General features: G+C 55.3%; 1 protein-coding gene across 2 annotated transcripts in view; it reads right to left on the bottom strand.

The window, feature by feature from the left end:
* Nucleotides 1–2,851: 2,851 nt before the first annotated feature.
* PKLR (pyruvate kinase L/R) overlaps nt 2,852–20,528 on the bottom strand; it is a 31,536-nt gene continuing 13,859 nt past the window's right edge. For both annotated transcript variants that reach the window (XM_073637284.1, XM_073637283.1), the window contains exons 9-11: nt 14,756–14,922; nt 14,491–14,672; nt 2,852–3,022 (exon numbers count right to left, since the gene is read on the bottom strand). In XM_073637284.1, the coding sequence (XP_073493385.1) occupies nt 2,916–3,022; nt 14,491–14,672; nt 14,756–14,922 (456 nt within the window). In that variant the 3' untranslated portion in view covers nt 2,852–2,915. The remainder of the gene's footprint in view (nt 3,023–14,490; nt 14,673–14,755; nt 14,923–20,528) is intronic.

Genomic DNA, 20,528 nt, shown 5'->3' with positions numbered 1-20,528 from the left:
CCTCCACACCACTTCCATCTCATTTGCCCCTACCTCTTCACCACTTTTGCCCCTCTGATCCGCACAGCTTCCACCTCGTTAATCCCCCTCCTACTCGCCGCTTCAGCCTCATTTGACCCCCCTCTCCTCCTTGCCACATCTGCCTCGTTTAACCCCCTCTCCTCACCACTTGTGCTTAGTTTGTCTCCCTCTCCTCTTTGCCGCTTCCACCTTGTTCGTCCCCCTCAACATTTACCGCCCCTCCTCCTCACTTTCGCCTCATTTGACCACCTCTCCTCCTCACCGCTTCAGCCTCATTTGACCCCCCTCTCCTCCTTGCCACATCTGCCTCGTTTAACCCCCTCTCCTCACCACTTGTGCTTAGTTTGTCTCCCTCTCCTCTTTGCCGCTTCCACCTTGTTCGTCCCCCTCAACATTTACCCCCCCTCCTCCTCACTTTCGCCTCATTTGACCACCTCTCCTCCTCACCGCTTCAGCCTCATTTGACCCCCCTCTCCTCCTTGCCACATCTGCCTCGTTTAACCCCCTCTCCTCACCACTTGTGCTTAGTTTGTCCCCCTCTCCTCTTTGCCGCTTCCACCTTGTTCGTCCCCCTCAACATTTGCCCCCCCTCCTCCTCACTTTCGCCTCATTTGACCCCCTCTCCTCCCCACCGCTTCCGCCTCGTTTGACCCTCTCCTCCTTGCAGCTTCCTCCTCGTTTTACCCCCTCTTCTCCTCGCCGCTTCTGCCCCCTTTGACCACTTCTCCTCTTTGTCACTTCTGCCTGGTTTGTCCCCCTCACCATTTGTGCCTCATTTGCCCCCTCCTACTCACAGCTTCTGCCTCGTTTGCCCCTCTCCTCCTTGCCGCTTCCGCCTTGTTTGTCCCCCTCAACATTTGTGCCTCATTTGCCCCCCCTCCTCCTCGCCGCTTCTACCTCATTTGCCCCCCTCTCCTTCTCCGCTCTTCTGCCTCATTTGCCCCTCTCCTCCTTGCCACTTCCGCCTTGTTTGTCCGTCTCACCATTTGTGCTTCATTTGCCCCTCCTCCTCATTGCTTCTGCCTCGTTTGCCCCCCCCCTCCTTCTCGGCGCTTCCACCTCGTTTGACCCTCTCCTGCTTGCCGCTTCCGGTGAGGGCGTTTGACCCCCCTCTCCTCCTCACTGCTTCCGCCTCGTTTGACCCCCCTCTCCTCCTCACCATTTGTGCCTCATTTGTCCCCCTCTCCTCTTCGCCTCTTCCGCCTCGTTGGTCCCTCTCACCTCCTCACCATTTGTGCCTCGTTTGACCCCCTCTCCTTTTTGCCACTTCCGCCTTGTTTGTCCTCCTCACCATTTGTGCCTCGTTTGACCCCCTCTCCTTTTTGCCACTTCCGCCTTGTTTGTCCTCCTTACCATTTGTGCCTCGTTTGACCCCCTCTCCTTTTTGCCACTTCCGCCTTGTTTGTCCTCCTCACCATTTATGCCTCGTTTGACCCCCTCTCCTTTTTGCCACTTCCGTCTTGTTTGTCCTCCTCACCATTTGTGCCTCGTTTGGCCCCCTCTCCTTTTTGCCACTTCCGCCTTGTTTGTCCTCCTGACCATTTGCGCCTCGTTTGACCCCCTCTCCTTTTTACCACTTCCGCCTTGTTTGTCCTCCTCACCATTTGTGCCTCATTTCTCCCCCTCTCCTCTTTGCCTCTTCCGCCTCGTTGGTCCCTCTCACCTCCTCACCATTTGTACCTCGTTTGGCCCCCTCTCCTTTTTGCCACTTCCGCCTTGTTTGTCCTCCTCACCATTTGTGCCTCGTTTGGCCCCCTCTCCTTTTTGCCACTTCCGCCTTGTTTGTCCTCCGCACCATTTGTGCCTCGTTTGACCCCCTCTTCTTTTTGCCACTTCCGCCTTGTTTTTTCCTCCTCACCATTTGTGCCTCATTTGGCCCCCTCTCCTTTTTGCCACTTCCGCCTTGTTTGTCCTCCTCACCATTTGTGCCTCGTTTGACCCCCTCTCCTTTTTGCCACTTCCGCCTTGTTTGTCCTCCTCACCACTTGTGCCTCGTTTGAGTCCCTCTCCTTTTTGCCACTTCCGCCTTGTTTGTCCTCCTCACCATTTGTGCCTCGTTTAAGTCCCTCTCCTTTTTGCCACTTCCGCCTTGTTTGTCCTCCTCACCATTTGTGCCTCGTTTGACCCCCTCTCCTTTTTCCCACTTCCGCCTTGTTTGTCCTCCTCACCATTTGCGCCTCATTTGACCCCCTCTCCTTTTTGCCACTTCCGCCTTGTTTGTCCTCCTCACCATTTGTGCCTCGTTTGACCCCCTCTCCTTTTTCCCACTTCCGCCTTGTTTGTCCTCCTCACCATTTGCGCCTCATTTGTCCCCCTCTCCTCTTTGCCTCTTCCGCCTCGTTGGTCCCTCTCACCTCCTCACCATTTGTACCTCGTTTGACCCCCTCGCCTTTTTGCCACTTCCGCCTTGTTTGTCTTCCTCACCATTTGTGCTTCGTTTGTCCCGCTCTTGTCCTCACCATTTCCGCCTCGTTTGCTCCGCCGTTTTCCCTCGCCTCTTACGCCTCCCTCTCTCCTCCAGCCTAATATCCTCCCTGGGCTGCAGAGACAATTATTGGTCATTAATCCGGTATCTAATGAAACCTTTCATTAAAGTCTCTCTGATTAGTTGCCGTTAAGCCGCTTCAGAGCGTAAGAGCCGGCGGGTGGGGGCCTCATGGACCCACTGTGCAGTGGGATATATTAATTGCAGCGCCCTCCAGCTGCCGTCCAGAGTAACACACAGAGACGTGTCTAGTGGCAGACACTACAGAATGTGGAGCATTGTACCCGGACCCCAACTGTGCCGAGAACAAGCAGCTGCGCAGCAAATCTGGATGTACAAGATGGAGACAACACAAAAGGAAAGTTTAATATGAAATGTTGGATGCACACGACAGGTCGCGGCCCACTCTCTAGGACACGCGCTCCACCTTCATGATATTGGTATAACCTGATCCCGGTCTCCAGCCAGTCAGGATGATGACAATGTCGTCCTTGTGCAAGAATCCTCGCACCTTCCCTGTCAGATAATGGAGAAGGTGAGTAAGAGACAACCACCGAGGTCTACCTTGTGCAAGCTTGTATCGCCAATGTTTCTGCCCCAAGACTGAACCAAAGCTACGCCTGTTCAGCCCCCGGGCTACAGCAAAGCTCAGCCTGTTCAGCCCCCGGGCTACAGCAAAGCTGCGCCTGTTCAGCCCCCGGGCTACAGCAAAGCTGCGCCTGTTCAGCCCCCGGGCTACAGCAAAGCTGCGCCTGTTCAGCCCCCGGGCTACAGCAAAGCTGCGCCTGTTCAGCCCCCGGGCTACAGCAAAGCTCAGCCTGTTCAGCCCCCGGGCTACAGCAAAGCTCAGCCTGTTCAGCCCCCGGGCTACAGCAAAGCTCAGCCTGTTCAGCCCCCGAGCTACAGCAAAGCTCCGCCTGTTCAGCCCCCCGGGCTACAGCAAAGCTCCGCCTGTTCAGCCCCCCGGGCTACAGCAAAGCTCCGCCTGTTCAGCCCCCCGGGCTACAGCAAAGCTCCGCCTGTTCAGCCCCCCGGGCTACAGCAAAGCTCCGCCTGTTCAGCCCCGCGGGCTACGCCAAAGCTCCGCCTGTTCAGCCCCTGGGCTACGCCAAAGCTCCGCCTGTTCAGCCCCCAGACTACACAAAAGCTCCACCTCCTCTGCACCCTGACTACACAAAAGCTCCACCTCCTCTGCACCCAGACTACACAAAAGCTCCACCTCCTCTGCACCCAGACTACGCCAAAGCTCTGCCTGCTCTCATTTTAAGCCCCCTCTTCTTGCATTAGACGCATGAGCCATCGTCAGACCCGTGGCTTCACGCCTTCCTATATAAGCGCTCATCATGCCCCATCGTCAGACCCGTGGCTTCACGCCTTCCTATATAAGCGCTCATCATGCCCCATCGTCAGACCCGTGGCTTCACGCCTTCCTATATAAGCGCTCATCATGCCCCATCGTCAGACCTGTGGCTTCACGCCTTCCTATACGAGCGCTCATCATGCCCCATCGTCAGACCCGTCGCTTCACGCCTTCCTATATAAGCGCTCATCATGTCCCATCGTCAGACCCGTGGCTTCACGCGTTCCTATATAAGCGCTCATCATGCCCCATCGTCAGAGCCGTGGCTTCACGCCTTCCTATATAAGCGTTCATCATGCCCCATCGTCAGACCCGTGGCTTCATGCGCTCCTATATAAGCGCTCATCATGCCCATCGTCAGACCTGTGGCTTCAGGCCTTCCTATACGAGCGCTCATCATGCCCCATCGTCAGACCCGTGGCTTCACGCCTTCCTATATAAGCGCGCATCATGCCCCATCGTCAGACCAGTGGCTTCACGCCTTCCTATATAAGCGCTCATCATGTCCCATCGTCAGACCAGTGGCTTCACGCCTTCCTATATAAGCGTTCATCATACCCCATCGTCAGACCCGTGGCTTCACGCCTTCCTATACGAGCGCTCATCATGCCCCATCGTCAGACCCGTGGCTTCACGCCTTCCTATACGAGCGCTCATCATGCCCCATCGTCAGACCCGTGGCTTCACGCCTTCCTATATAAGATCTCATCATGCCCCATCGTCAGACCCGTGGCTTCACGCCTTCCTATATAAGCGCTCATCATGTCCCATCGTCAGACCCGTGGCTTCACGCCTTCCTATATAAGCGCTCATCATGCCCCATCGTCAGACCAGTGGCTTCACGCCTTCCTATATAAGATCTCATCATGCCCCATCGTCAGACCCGTGGCTTCACGTCTTCCTATATAAGCGCTCATCATGTCCCATCGTCAGACCCGTGGCTTCACGTCTTCCTATATAAGCGCTCATCATGCCCCATCGTCAGACCCGTGGCTTCACGCCTTCCTATATAAGCGCTCATCATGCCCCATCGTCAGACCCGTGGCTTCACGCCTTCCTATATAAGCGCTCATCATGCCCCATAGTCAGACCCGTGGCTTCACGCCTTCCTATATAAGCGCTCATCAAGCCCCATCGTCAGACCCGTGGCTTCACGCCTTCCTATATAAGTGCTCATCATGCCCCATCGTCAGACCCGTGGCTTCACGCCTTCCTATATAAGCGCTCATCATGTCCCATCGTCAGACCCGTGGCTTCACGCTTTCCTATATAAGCGCTCATCATGTCCCATCGTCAGACCCGTGGCTTCACGCCTTCCTATATAAGCGCTCATCATGTCCCATCGTCAGACCCGTGGCTTCACGCCTTCCTATATAAGCGCTCATCATGCCCCATCGTCAGACCCGTGGCTTCACGCCTTCCTATATAAGCACTCATCATGTCCCATCGTCAGACCCGTGGCTTCACGCCTTCCTATATAAGTGCTCATCATGTCCCATCGTCAGACCCGTGGCTTCACTCCTTCCTATATAAGCGCTCATCATGCCCCATCGTCAGACCCGTGGCTTCACGCCTTCCTATATAAGCGCTCATCATGCCCCATTGTCAGACCCGTGGCTTCACGCCTTCCTATATAAGCGCTCATCATGTCCCATCGTCAGACCCGTGGCTTCACGCCTTCCTATATAAGCGCTCATCATGCCCCATCGTCAGACCCGTGGCTTCACGCCTTCCTATATAAGCGCTCATCATGCCCCATCGTCAGACCTGTGGCTTCACGCCTTCCTATACGAGCGCTCATCATGCCCCATCGTCAGACCCGTCGCTTCACGCCTTCCTATATAAGCGCTCATCATGTCCCATCGTCAGACCCGTGGCTTCACGCCTTCCTATATAAGCGCTCATCATGCCCCATCGTCAGACCCGTGGCTTCACGCGTTCCTATATAAGCGCTCATCATGCCCCATCGTCAGAGCCGTGGCTTCACGCCTTCCTATATAAGCGTTCATCATGCCCCATCGTCAGACCCGTGGCTTCATGCGCTCCTATATAAGCGCTCATCATGCCCATCGTCAGACCTGTGGCTTCAGGCCTTCCTATACGAGCGCTCATCATGCCCCATCGTCAGACCCGTGGCTTCACGCCTTCCTATATAAGCGCTCATCATGCCCCATCGTCAGACCAGTGGCTTCACGCCTTCCTATACGAGCGCTCATCATGCCCCATCGTCAGACCAGTGGCTTCACGCCTTCCTATACGAGCGCTCATCATGCCCCATCGTCAGACCCGTGGCTTCACGCCTTCCTATATAAGATCTCATCATGCCCCATCGTCAGACCCGTGGCTTCACGCCTTCCTATATAAGCGCTCATCATGTCCCATCGTCAGACCCGTGGCTTCACGCCTTCCTATATAAGCGCTCATCATGCCCCATCGTCAGACCAGTGGCTTCACGCCTTCCTATATAAGATCTCATCATGCCCCATCGTCAGACCCATGGCTTCACGTCTTCCTATATAAGCGCTCATCATGTCCCATCGTCAGACCCGTGGCTTCACGTCTTCCTATATAAGCGCTCATCATGCCCCATCGTCAGACTCGTGGCTTCACGCCTTCCTATATAAGCGCTCATCATGCCCCATCGTCAGACCCGTGGCTTCACGCCTTCCTATATAAGCGTTCATCATGCCCCATCGTCAGACCCGTGGCTTCATGTGTTCCTATATAAGCGCTCATCATGCCCCATCGTCAGACCCGTGGCTTCACGCCTTCCTATACGAGCGCTCATCATGCCCCATCGTCAGACCCGTGGCTTCACGCCTTCCTATATAAGCGCTCATCATGCCCCATCGTCAGACCAGTGGCTTCACGCCTTCCTATACGAGCGCTCATCATGCCCCATCGTCAGACCAGTGGCTTCACGCCTTCCTATACGAGCGCTCATCATGCCCCATCGTCAGACCCGTGGCTTCACGCCTTCCTATATAAGATCTCATCATGCCCCATCGTCAGACCCGTGGCTTCACGCCTTCCTATATAAGCGCTCATCATGTCCCATCGTCAGACCCGTGGCTTCACGTCTTCCTATATAAGCGCTCATCATGCCCCATCGTCAGACCAGTGGCTTCATGCCTTCCTATACGAGCGCTCATCATGCCCCATCGTCAGACCCGTGGCTTCACGCCTTCCTATATAAGCGCTCATCATGCCCCATCGTCAGACCCGTGGCTTCACGCCTTCCTATACGAGCGCTCATCATGCCCCATCGTCAGACCCGTGGCTTCACGCCTTCCTATATAAGATCTCATCATGCCCCATCGTCAGACCCGTGGCTTCACGCCTTCCTATATAAGCGCTCATCATGTCCCATCGTCAGACCCGTGGCTTCACGCCTTCCTATATAAGCGCTCATCATGCCCCATCATCAGACCCGTGGCTTCACGCCTTCCTATATAAGCGCTCATCATGCCCCATCGTCAGACCAGTGGCTTCACGCCTTCCTATATAAGCGCTCATCATGTCCCATCGTCAGACCCGTGGCTTCATGCCTTCCTATATAAGCGCTCATCATGCCCCATCGTCAGACCCGTCGCTTCACGCCTTCCTATATAAGCGCTCATCATGCCCCATCGTCAGACCCGTGGCTTCACGCCTTCCTATATAAGCGCTCATCATGTCCCATCGTCAGACCCGTGGCTTCACGCCTTCCTATATAAGCGCTCATCATGCCCCATCGTCAGACCCGTGGCTTCACGCCTTCCTATATAAGATCTCATCATGCCCCATCGTCAGACCCGTGGCTTCACGCCTTCCTATATAAGCGCTCATCATGCCCCATCGTCAGACCTGTGGCTTCATGCCTTCCTATACGAGCGCTCATCATGCCCCATCGTCAGACCAGTGGCTTCACGCCTTCCTATATAAGCGCTCATCATGTCCCATCGTCAGACCCGTGGCTTCATGCCTTCCTATATAAGCGCTTATCATGTCCCATCGTCAGACCCGTGGCTTCATGCCTTCCTATATAAGCGCTCATCATGCCCCATCATCAGACCTGTGGCTTCATGCCTTCCTATACGAGCGCTCATCATGCCCCATCGTCAGACCCGTGGCTTCACGCCTTCCTATATAAGCGCTCATCATGCCCCATCGTCAGACCCGTGGCTTCACGCCTTCCTATATAAGCGCTCATCATGCCCCATCGTCAGACCCGTGGCTTCACGCCTTCCTATATAAGCGCTCATCATGCCCTTAGTCAGACCCGTGGCTTCACGCCTTCCTATATAAGCGCTCATCATGTCCCATCGTCAGACCCATGGCTTCACGCCTTCCTATATAAGCGCTCATCATGTCCCATCGTCAGACCCGTGGCTTCATGCCTTCCTATATAAGCGCTCATCATGCCCCATCGTCAGACCCGTGCCTTCACGCCTTCCTATATAAGCCCTCATCATGCCCCATCGTCAGACCCGTGGCTTCACGCCTTCCTATATAAGCGCTCATCATGCCCTATTGTCAGACCCGTGGCTTCACGCCTTCCTATATAAGCGCTCATCATGTCCCATCGTCAGACCCGTGGCTTCACGCCTTCCTATATAAGCGCTCATCATGCCCCATCGTCAGACCCGTGGCTTCACGCCTTCCTATATAAGATCTCATCATGCCCCATCGTCAGACCCGTGGCTTCACGCCTTCCTATATAAGCGCTCATCATGTCCCATCGTCAGACCCGTGGCTTCACGCCTTCCTATATAAGCGCTCATCATGCCCCATCATCAGACCCGTGGCTTCACGCCTTCCTATATAAGCGCTCATCATGCCCCATCGTCAGACCAGTGGCTTCACGCCTTCCTATATAAGCGCTCATCATGTCCCATCGTCAGACCCGTGGCTTCATGCCTTCCTATATAAGCGCTCATCATGCCCCATCGTCAGACCCGTCGCTTCACGCCTTCCTATATAAGCGCTCATCATGCCCCATCGTCAGACCCGTGGCTTCACGCCTTCCTATATAAGCGCTCATCATGTCCCATCGTCAGACCCGTGGCTTCACGCCTTCCTATATAAGCGCTCATCATGCCCCATCGTCAGACCCGTGGCTTCACGCCTTCCTATATAAGATCTCATCATGCCCCATCGTCAGACCCGTGGCTTCACGCCTTCCTATATAAGCGCTCATCATGCCCCATCGTCAGACCTGTGGCTTCATGCCTTCCTATACGAGCGCTCATCATGCCCCATCGTCAGACCAGTGGCTTCACGCCTTCCTATATAAGCGCTCATCATGTCCCATCGTCAGACCCGTGGCTTCATGCCTTCCTATATAAGCGCTCATCATGTCCCATCGTCAGACCCGTGGCTTCATGCCTTCCTATATAAGCGCTCATCATGCCCCATCATCAGACCTGTGGCTTCATGCCTTCCTATACGAGCGCTCATCATGCCCCATCGTCAGACCCGTGGCTTCACGCCTTCCTATATAAGCGCTCATCATGCCCCATCGTCAGACCCGTGGCTTCACGCCTTCCTATATAAGCGCTCATCATGCCCCATCGTCAGACCCGTGGCTTCACGCCTTCCTATATAAGCGCTCATCATGCCCTTAGTCAGACCCGTGGCTTCACGCCTTCCTATATAAGCGCTCATCATGTCCCATCGTCAGACCCATGGCTTCACGCCTTCCTATATAAGCGCTCATCATGTCCCATCGTCAGACCCGTGGCTTCATGCCTTCCTATATAAGCGCTCATCATGCCCCATCGTCAGACCCGTGCCTTCACGCCTTCCTATATAAGCCCTCATCTTGCCCCATCGTCAGACCCGTGGCTTCACGCCTTCCTATATAAGCGCTCATCATGCCCTATTGTCAGACCCGTGGCTTCACGCCTTCCTATATAAGCGCTCATCATGTCCCATCGTCAGACCCGTGGCTTCACGCCTTCCTATATAAGCGCTCATCATGCCCCATCGTCAGACCCGTGGCTTCACGCCTTCCTATATAAGCGCTCATCATGCCCCATCGTCAGACCCGTGGCTTCACGCCTTCCTATATAAGCGATCATCATGTCCCATCGTCAGACCCGTGGCTTCACGCCTTCCTATATAAGCGCTCATCATGCCCCATCGTCAGACCCGTGGCTTCATGCCTTCCTATATAAGTGCTCATCATGTCCCATCGTCAGACCCGTGGCTTCACGCCTTCCTATATAAGCGCTCATCATGCCCCATCGTCAGACCCGTGGCTTCACGCCTTCCTATATAAGCGCTCATCATGCCCCATCGTCAAACCCGTGGCTTCACGCCTTCCTATATAAGCGCTCATCATGCCCCATCGTCAGACCCATGGCTTCACGCCTTCCTATATAAGCGCTCATCATGCCCCATCGTCAGACCCGTGGCTTCACGCCTTCCTATATAAGCGCTCATCATGCCCCATCGTCAGACCCGTGGCTTCACGCCTTCCTATATAAGCGCTCATCATGCCCCATCGTCAGACCCATGGCTTCACGCCTTCCTATATAAGCGCTCATCATGCCCCATCGTCAGACCCGTGGCTTCACGCCTTCCTATATAAGTGCTCATCATGCCCCATCGTCAGACCAGTGGCTTCACGCCTTCCTATATAAGATCTCATCATGCCCCATCGTCAGACCCGTGGCTTCACGTCTTCCTATATAAGCGCTCATCATGTCCCATCGTCAGACCCGTGGCTTCACGTCTTCCTATATAAGCGCTCATCATGCCCCATCGTCAGACCCGTGGCTTCACGCCTTCCTATATAAGCGCTCATCATGCCCCATCGTCAGAGCCGTGGCTTCACGCCTTCCTATATAAGCGCTCATCATGCCCCATCGTCAGACCCGTGGCTTCACGCCTTCCTATATAAGCGCTCATCATGCCCCATCGTCAGACCCGTGGCTTCATGCGTTCCTATATAAGCGCTCATCATGCCCCATCGTCAGACCCGTGGCTTCACGCCTTCCTATACGAGCGCTCATCATGCCCCATCGTCAGACCCGTGGCTTCACGCCTTCCTATATGAGCGCTCATCATGCCCCATCGTCAGACCAGTGGCTTCACGCCTTCCTATACGAGCGCTCATCATGCCCCATCGTCAGACCAGTGGCTTCACGCCTTCCTATACGAGCGCTCATCATGCCCCATCGTCAGACCCGTGGCTTCACGCCTTCCTATATAAGATCTCATCATGCCCCATCGTCAGACCCGTGGCTTCATGCCTTCCTATATAAGCGCTCATTATGTGCCATCGTCAGACCCGTGGCTTCACGCCTTCCTATATAAGCGCTCATCATGCCCCATCGTCAGACCAGTGGCTTCATGCCTTCCTATATAAGCGCTCATCATGTCCCATCGTCAGACCCGTGGCTTCACGCCTTCCTATATAAGCGCTCATCATGTCCCATCGTCAGACCCGTGGCTTCACGCCTTCCTATATAAGCGCTCATCATGTCCCATCGTCAGACCCGTGGCTTCACGTCTTCCTATATAAGCGCTCATCATGCCCCATCGTCAGACCAGTGGCTTCATGCCTTCCTATACGAGCGCTCATCATGCCCCATCGTCAGACCCGTGGCTTCACGCCTTCCTATATAAGCGCTCATCATGCCCCATCGTCAGACCCGTGGCTTCACGCCTTCCTATACGAGCGCTCATCATGTCCCATCATCAGACCCGTGGCTTCACGCCTTCCTATATAAGATCTCATCATGCCCCATCGTCAGACCCGTGGCTTCACGCCTTCCTATATAAGCGCTCATCATGTCCCATCGTCAGACCCGTGGCTTCACGCCTTCCTATATAAGCGCTCATCATGCCCCATCGTCAGACCCGTGGCTTCACGCCTTCCTATATAAGCGCTCATCATGCCCCATCGTCAGACCAGTGGCTTCACGCCTTCCTATATCAGCGCTCATCATGTCCCATCGTCAGACCCGTGGCTTCACGCCTTCCTATATAAGCGCTCATCATGTCCCACCGTCAGACCCGTGGCTTCACGCCTTCCTATATAAGCGCTCATCATGTCCCATCGTCAGACCCGTGGCTTCACGCCTTCCTATATAAGCGCTCATCATGCCCCATCGTCAGACCCGTGGCTTCACGCCTTCCTATATAAGCGCTCATCATGTCCCATCGTCAGACCCGTGGCTTCACGCCTTCCTATATAAGCGCTCATCATGCCCCATCGTCAGACCCGTGGCTTCACGCCTTCCTATATAAGATCTCATCATGCCCCATCGTCAGACCCGTGGCTTCACGCCTTCCTATATAAGCGCTCATCATGCCCCATCGTCAGACCTGTGGCTTCACGCTTTCCTATACGAGCGCTCATCATGCCCCATCGTCAGACCCGTGGCTTCATGCCTTCCTATATAAGCGCTCATCATGTCCCATCGTCAGACCCGTGGCTTCATGCCTTCCTATATAAGCGCTCATCATGTCCCATCGTCAGACCCGTGGCTTCATGCCTTCCTATATAAGCGCTCATCATGCCCCATCGTCAGACCTGTGGCTTCATGCCTTCCTATACGAGCGCTCATCATGCCCCATCGTCAGACCCGTGGCTTCACGCCTTCCTATATAAGCGCTCATCGTGCCCCATCGTCAGACCCGTGGCTTCACGCCTTCCTATATAAGCGCTCATCATGCCCCATCGTCAGACCCGTGGCTTCACGCCTTCCTATATAAGCGCTCATCATGCCCTTAGTCAGACCCGTGGCTTCACGCCTTCCTATATAAGCGCTCATCATGTCCCATCGTCAGACCCATGGCTTCACGCCTTCCTATATAAGCGCTCATCATGTCCCATCGTCAGACCCGTGGCTTCATGCCTTCCTATATAAGCGCTCATCATGCCCCATCGTCAGACCCGTGGCTTCACGCCTTCCTATATAAGAGCTCATCATGCCCCATAGTCAGACCCGTGGCTTCACGCCTTCCTATATAAGCGCTCATCAAGCCCCATCGTCAGACCCGTGGCTTCACGCCTTCCTATATAAGTGCTCATCATGCCCCATCGTCAGACCCGTGGCTTCACGCCTTCCTATATAAGCGCTCATCATGCCCCATCGTCAGACCCGTGGCTTCACGCCTTCCTATATAAGCGCTCATCATGTCCCATCGTCAGACCCGTGGCTTCACGCCTTCCTATATAAGCGCTCATCATGTCCCATCGTCAGACCCGTGGCTTCACGCCTTCCTATATAAGCGCTCATCATGCCCCATCGTCAGACCCGTGGCTTCACGCCTTCCTATATAAGCGCTCATCATGCCCTTAGTCAAACCCGTGGCTTCACGCCTTCCTATATAAGCGCTCATCATGTCCCATCGTCAGACCCGTGGCTTCATGCCTTCCTATATAAGCGCTCATCATGTCCCATCGTCAGACCCGTGGCTTCACGCCTTCCTATATAAGCGCTCATCATGTCCCATCGTCAGACCCGTGGCTTCACGCCTTCCTATATAAGCGCTCATCATGCCCCATCGTCAGACCCGTGGCTTCACGCCTTCCTATATAAGCGCTCATCATGCCCTTAGTCAGACCCGTGGCTTCACGCCTTCCTATATAAGCGCTCATCATGTCCCATCGTCAGACCCGTGGCTTCATGCCTTCCTATATAAGCGCTCATCATGCCCCATCGTCAGACCCGTGGCTTCACGCCTTCCTATATAAGCGCTCATCATGTCCCATCGTCAGACCCGTGGCTCCACGCCTTCCTATATAAGCGCTCATCATGCCCCATCGTCAGACCCGTGGCTTCACGCCTTCCTATATAAGCGCTCATCATGCCCCATCGTCAGACCCGTGGCTTTACGCCTTCCTATATAAGCGCTCATCATGTCCCATCGTCAGACCCGTGGCTTCACGCCTTCCTATATAAGTGCTCATCATGTCCCATCGTCAGACCCGTGGCTTCACGCCTTCCTATATAAGCGCTCATCATGCCCCATCGTCAGACCCGTGGCTTCACGCCTTCCTATATAAGCGCTCATCATGCCCCATCGTCAGACCCGTGGCTTCACGCCTTCCTATATAAGCGCTCATCATGCCCCATCGTCAGACCCGTGGCTTCACGCCTTCCTATATAAGCGCTCATCATGCCCCATCGTCAGACCCGTGGCTTCATGCCTTCCTATATAAGATCTCATCATGCCCCATCGTCAGACCCGTGGCTTCACGCCTTCCTATATAAGCGCTCATCATGTCCCATCGTCAGACCCGTGGCTTCACGCCTTCCTATATAAGTGCTCATCATGTCCCATCGTCAGACCCGTGGCTTCACGCCTTCCTATATAAGCGCTCATCATGCCCCATCGTCAGACCCGTGGCTTCACGCCTTCCTATATAAGCGCTCATCATGTCCCATCGTCAGACCCGTGGCTTCACGCCTTCCTATATAAGCGATCATCATGTCCCATCGTCAGACCCGTGGCTTCACGCCTTCCTATATAAGCGCTCATCATGCCCCATCGTCAGACCCGTGGCTTCACGCCTTCCTATATAAGCGCTCATCATGTCCCATCGTCAGACCCGTGGCTTCACGCCTTCCTATACGAGCGCACGCTACTCCATGCAGACCACATGTCTGGCTGAAATGAATCTTACCAATTTCAATTCCGAACTGCACCCTGCGGTCCACGTCGTCAGCCCAGATCTCCAGTAGTGACTCCCGATACAAGACTGGAAACACCCCTCGGTTCAGGTGAGCTTGGCGGGCTACCTGCTGGCTACGGGTCACCGCTATGATGGGGGCTCGAGGGCGATAACGAGAGAGAAGCTGAGCAGATCTGTGATTGAGGCATGAGAACATCAACCTGTGACATATGGTGGCAGCTACAGCGTGAAGTGGACGGGGGAGAGGAAGCCTCACCTGCCCGATGTGGTAAGAACAATGATGGCTCCAGCACAACATTTAAAGGAGGCCTCCACTGCTCCAATAGCCGTCACTTCTGTGGGGTCCTGAGTCAGAGGGGTCACTCTGCGCAACTCCTCAAACAACTGCTGGTTGTAGATGGCAGCTTCTGCCTCCCGGGCGATCTGCGGAGAGAACGATGTGAGAAGAGCAAAGAACTACAAATATAATGCACCCCCTCACCCCTGGACTCAGTGTATAATGCACCCCCTCACCCCTGGACTCCGTGTATAATGCACCCCCTCACCCCTGCGCTCAGTGTATAATACACCCCCTCACCCCTGGGCTCAGTGTATAGTACACCCCCTCACCCCTGCGCTCAGTGTATAATGCACCCCCTCACCCCTGCGCTCAGTGTATAATGCACCCCCTCACCCCTTGGCTCAGTGTATAATACACCCCCTCACCCCTGGGCTCAGTGTATGGTACACCCCCTCACCCCTAGGCTCAGTGTATAATACACCCCCTCACCCCTGCGCTCAGTGTATAGTACACCATCTCACCCCTGTGCTCAGTGTATAATACACCCCCTCACCCCTGCGCTCAGTGTATAGTACACCCCCTCACCCCTAGGCTCCGTGTATAATGCACCCCCTCACCCCTGCGCTCAGTGTATAGTACAGCCCCTCACCCCTAGGCTCAGTGTATAATACACCCCCTCACCCCTGCGCTCAGTGTATAGTACACCCCCTCACCCCTGCACTCAGTGTATAGTACACCCCCTCACGCCTGCGCTCAGTGTATAGTACAGCCCCTCACCCCTAGGCTCAGTGTATAATGCACCCCCTCACCCCTGTGCTCAGTGTATAATGCACCCCCTCACCCCTGCGCTCAGTGTATAGTACACCCCCTCACCCCTGCGATCAGTGTATAATACACCCCCTCACCCCTGCACTCAGTGTATAACACACCCCCTCACCCCTGCACTCAGTGTATAACACACCCCCTCACCCCTGCGCAGTGTATAGTACACCCCCTTACCCCTAGGCTCAGTGTATAATACACCCCCTCACCCCTGCGCTCAGTGTATAATACACCCCCTCACCCCTGCACTCAGTGTATAGTACACCCCCTCACCCCTGCGCTCAGTGTATAATACACCCCCTCACCCCTGCGCTCAGTGTATAGTACACCCCCTCACCCCTGTGCTCAGTGTATAGTACACCCCCTTACCCCTAGGCTCAGTGTATAATACACCCCCTCACTCCTGCGCTCAGTGTATAATACACCCCCTCACCCCTGCGCTCAGTGTATAATACACCCCCTCACCCCTAGGCTCAGTGTATAATACACCCCCTCACCCCTGGGCTCAGTGTATAATACACCCCCTCACCCCTGCGCTCCGTGTATAATACACCCCCTCACCCCTGCGCTCAGTGTATAATACACCCCCTCACCCCTGGGCTCAGTGTATAGTACACCCCCTCACCCCTGCACTCAGTGTATAATGCACCCCCTCACCTCTGCGCTCAGTGTATAATGCACCCCCTCACCCCTGGGCTCAGTGTATAATACACTCCCTCACCCCTGGGCTCAGTGTATAGTACACCCCCTCACCCCTAGGCTCAGTGTATAATACACCCCCTCACCCCTGCGCTCAGTGTATAGTACACCACCTCACCCCTGTGCTCAGTGTATAATACACCCCCTCACCCCTGCGCTCAGTGTATAATACACCCCCTCACCCCTACACTCAGTGTATAGTACACCCCCTCACCCCTAGGCTCAGTGTATAATGCACCCCCTCACCCCTGCGCTCAGTGTATAGTACACCCCCTCACCCCTGCACTCAGTGTATAGTACACCCCCTCACTCCTACGCTCAGTGTATAATGCACCCCCTCACCCCTGCGCTCAGTGTATAGTACACCCCCTCACCCCTGCGCTCAGTGTATAATACACCCCCCTCACCCCTGCGCTCAGTGTATAACACACCCCCTCACCCCTGCGCTCAGTGTATAATACACCCCCTCACCCCTGCGCTCAGTGTATAGTACACCCCCTCACCCCTAGGCTCAGTGTATAATACACCCCCTCACCCCGGCGCTCAGTGTATAACACACCCCCTCACCCCTGCGCAGTGTATAGTACACCCCCTCACCCCTAGGCTCAGTGTATAATACACCCCCTCACCCCTGTGCTCAGTGTATAGTACACCCCCTCACCCCTGCGCTCAGTGTATAATACACCCCCTCACTCCTGCGCTCAGTGTATAGTACACCCCCTCACCCCTGCGCTCAGTGTATAATACACCCCCTCACCCCTGCGCTCAGTGTATAGTACACCCCCTCACCCCTGCGCTCAGTGTATAGTACACCCCCTCACCCCTGTGCTCAGTGTATAGTACACCCTCACCCCTGCGCTCAGTGTATAATACACCCCCTCACCCCTGCGCTCAGTGTATAGTACACCCCCTCACCCCTGCGCTCCGAGTATAATGCACCCCCTCACCCCTGCGCTCCGTGTATAATGCACCCCCTCACTCCTGAGCTCAGTGTATAATGCACCCCCTCACCCCTGTGCTCAGTGTATAATGCACCCCCTCACCCCTAGGCTCAGTGTATAATACACCCCCTCACTCCTGCGCTCAGTGTATAGTACACCCCTTCACCCCTGTGCTCAGTGTATAGTACACCCCCTTACCCCTAGGCTCAGTGTATAATACACCCCCTCACTCCTGCGCTCAGTGTATAGTACACCCCTTCACCCCTGTGCTCAGTGTATAGTACACCCCCTTACCCCTAGGCTCAGTGTATAATACACCCCCTCACTCCTGCGCTCAGTGTATAATACACCCCCTCACCCCTGCGCTCAGTGTATAATACACCCCCTCACCCCTAGGCTCAGTGTATAATACACCCCCTCACCCCTGGGCTCAGTGTATAGTACACCCCCTCACCCCTGGGCTCAGTGTATAATACACCCCCTCACCCCTAGGCTCAGTGTATAATACACCCCCTCACCCCTAGGCTCAGTGTATAATACACCCCCTCACCCCTGGGCTCAGTGTATAATACACCCCCTCACCCCTGGACTCAGTGTATAATACACCCCCTCACCCCTGGACTCAGTGTATAATACACCCCCTCACCCCTGCGCTCAGTGTATAATACACCCCCTCACCCCTAGGCTCAGTGTATAATACACCCCCTCACCCCTGGGCTCAGTGTATAATACACCCCCTCACCCCTGCGCTCAGTGTATAATACACCCCCTCACCCCTGCGCTCAGTGTATAATACACCCCCTCACCCCTGGACTCAGTGTATAATACACCCCCCTCACCCCTGCGCTCAGTGTATAGTACACCCCCTCACCCCTGCGCTCAGTGTATAGTACACACCCCCTCACCCCTGCGCTCAGTGTATAGTACACCCCCTCACCCCTGGACTCAGTGTATAATACACCCCTCACCCCTAGGCTCAGTGTATAATACACCCCCTCACCCCTGGGCTCAGTGTATAGTACACCCTCACCCCTGCGCTCAGTGTATAATACACCCCCTCACCCCTGCGCTCAGTGTATAGTACACCCCCTCACCCCTGCGCTCCGAGTATAATGCACCCCCTCACCCCTGCGCTCCGTGTATAATGCACCCCCTCACTCCTGAGCTCAGTGTATAATGCACCCCCTCACCCCTGTGCTCAGTGTATAATGCACCCCCTCACCCCTAGGCTCAGTGTATAATACACCCCCTCACTCCTGCGCTCAGTGTATAGTACACCCCTTCACCCCTGTGCTCAGTGTATAGTACACCCCCTTACCCCTAGGCTCAGTGTATAATACACCCCCTCACTCCTGCGCTCAGTGTATAATACACCCCCTCACCCCTGCGCTCAGTGTATAATACACCCCCTCACCCCTAGGCTCAGTGTATAATACACCCCCTCACCCCTGGGCTCAGTGTATAGTACACCCCCTCACCCCTGGGCTCAGTGTATAATACACCCCCTCACCCCTAGGCTCAGTGTATAATACACCCCCTCACCCCTAGGCTCAGTGTATAATACACCCCCTCACCCCTGGGCTCAGTGTATAATACACCCCCTCACCCCTGGACTCAGTGTATAATACACCCCCTCACCCCTGGACTCAGTGTATAATACACCCCCTCACCCCTGCGCTCAGTGTATAATACACCCCCTCACCCCTAGGCTCAGTGTATAATACACCCCCTCACCCCTGGGCTCAGTGTATAATACACCCCCTCACCCCTGCGCTCAGTGTATAATACACCCCCTCACCCCTGCGCTCAGTGTATAATACACCCCCTCACCCCTGGACTCAGTGTATAATACACCCCCCTCACCCCTGCGCTCAGTGTATAGTACACCCCCTCACCCCTGCGCTCAGTGTATAGTACACACCCCCTCACCCCTGCGCTCAGTGTATAGTACACCCCCTCACCCCTGGACTCAGTGTATAATACACCCCTCACCCCTAGGCTCAGTGTATAATACACCCCCTCACCCCTGCGCTCAGTGTATAATACACCCCCTCACCCCTGCGCTCAGTGTATAGTACACCCCCTCACCCCTGCGCTCAGTATATAGTACACCCCCTCACCCCTGCGCTCAGTATATAGTACACCCCCTCACCCCTGCGCTCAGTGTATAGTACACCCTCACCCCTGCGCTCAGTGTATAATACACCCCCTCACCCCTGCGCTCAGTGTATAGTACACCCCCTCACCCCTGCGCTCCGAGAATAATGCACCCCCTCACCCCTGCGCTCCGTGTATAATGCACCCCCTCACTCCTGAGCTCAGTGTATAATGCACCCCCTCACCCCTGCGCTCAGTGTATAATACACCCCCTCACCCCTGCGCTCAGTGTATAGTACACCCCCTCACCCCTGCGCTCCGAGAATAATGCACCCCCTCACCCCTGCGCTCCGTGTATAATGCACCCCCTCACCCCTGCGCTCAGTGTATAATACACCCCCTCACCCCTGCGCTCAGTGTATAGTACACCCCCTCACCCCTGCGCTCCGAGAATAATGCACCCCCTCACCCCTGCGCTCCGTGTATAATACACCCCCTCACCCCTGTGCTCAGTGTATAATACACCCCCTCACCCCTGGGCTCAGTGTATAATACACCCCCTCACCCCTGCACTCAGTGTATAGTACACCCCCTCACCCCTAGGCTCAGTGTATAATACACCCCCCTCACCCCTGCGCTCAGTGTATAATACACCCCCTCACCCCTGCGCTCAGTGTATAGTACACCCCCTCACCCCTGCGCTCAGTGTATAATACACCCCCTCACCCCTGGACTCAGTGTATAATACACCCCCTCACCCCTGGGCTCAGTGTATAGTACACCCCCTCACCCCTAGGCTCAGTGTATAATACACCCCCTCACCCCTGCGCTCAGTGTATAGTACACCCCCTCACCCCTGTGCTCAGTGTATAATACACCCCCTCACCCCTGCGCTCAGTGTATAGTACACCCCCTCACCCGTGCGCTCAGTGTATAGTACACCCCCTCACCCCTGCAGTCAGTGTATAGTACACCCCCTCACCCCTAGGCTCAGTGTATAATGCACCCCCTCACCCCTGCGCTCAGTGTATAGTACACCCCCTCACCCCTGCGCTCAGTGTATAATACACCCCCTCACCCCTGCGCTCAGTGTATAACACACCCCCTCACCCCTGCGCAGTGTATAGTACACCCCCTCACCCCTAGGCTCGGTGTATAATACACCCCCTCACCCCTGCACTCAGTGTATA

Source organism: Phyllobates terribilis, unplaced genomic scaffold (genome assembly GCF_046119375.1).
Source record: "Phyllobates terribilis strain yellow unplaced genomic scaffold, ASM4611937v1 Scaffold_6__1_contigs__length_29720123, whole genome shotgun sequence".
Taxonomy (NCBI): domain Eukaryota; kingdom Metazoa; phylum Chordata; class Amphibia; order Anura; family Dendrobatidae; genus Phyllobates; species Phyllobates terribilis.
This window is presented reverse-complemented; position numbering and strand designations above follow the sequence as displayed.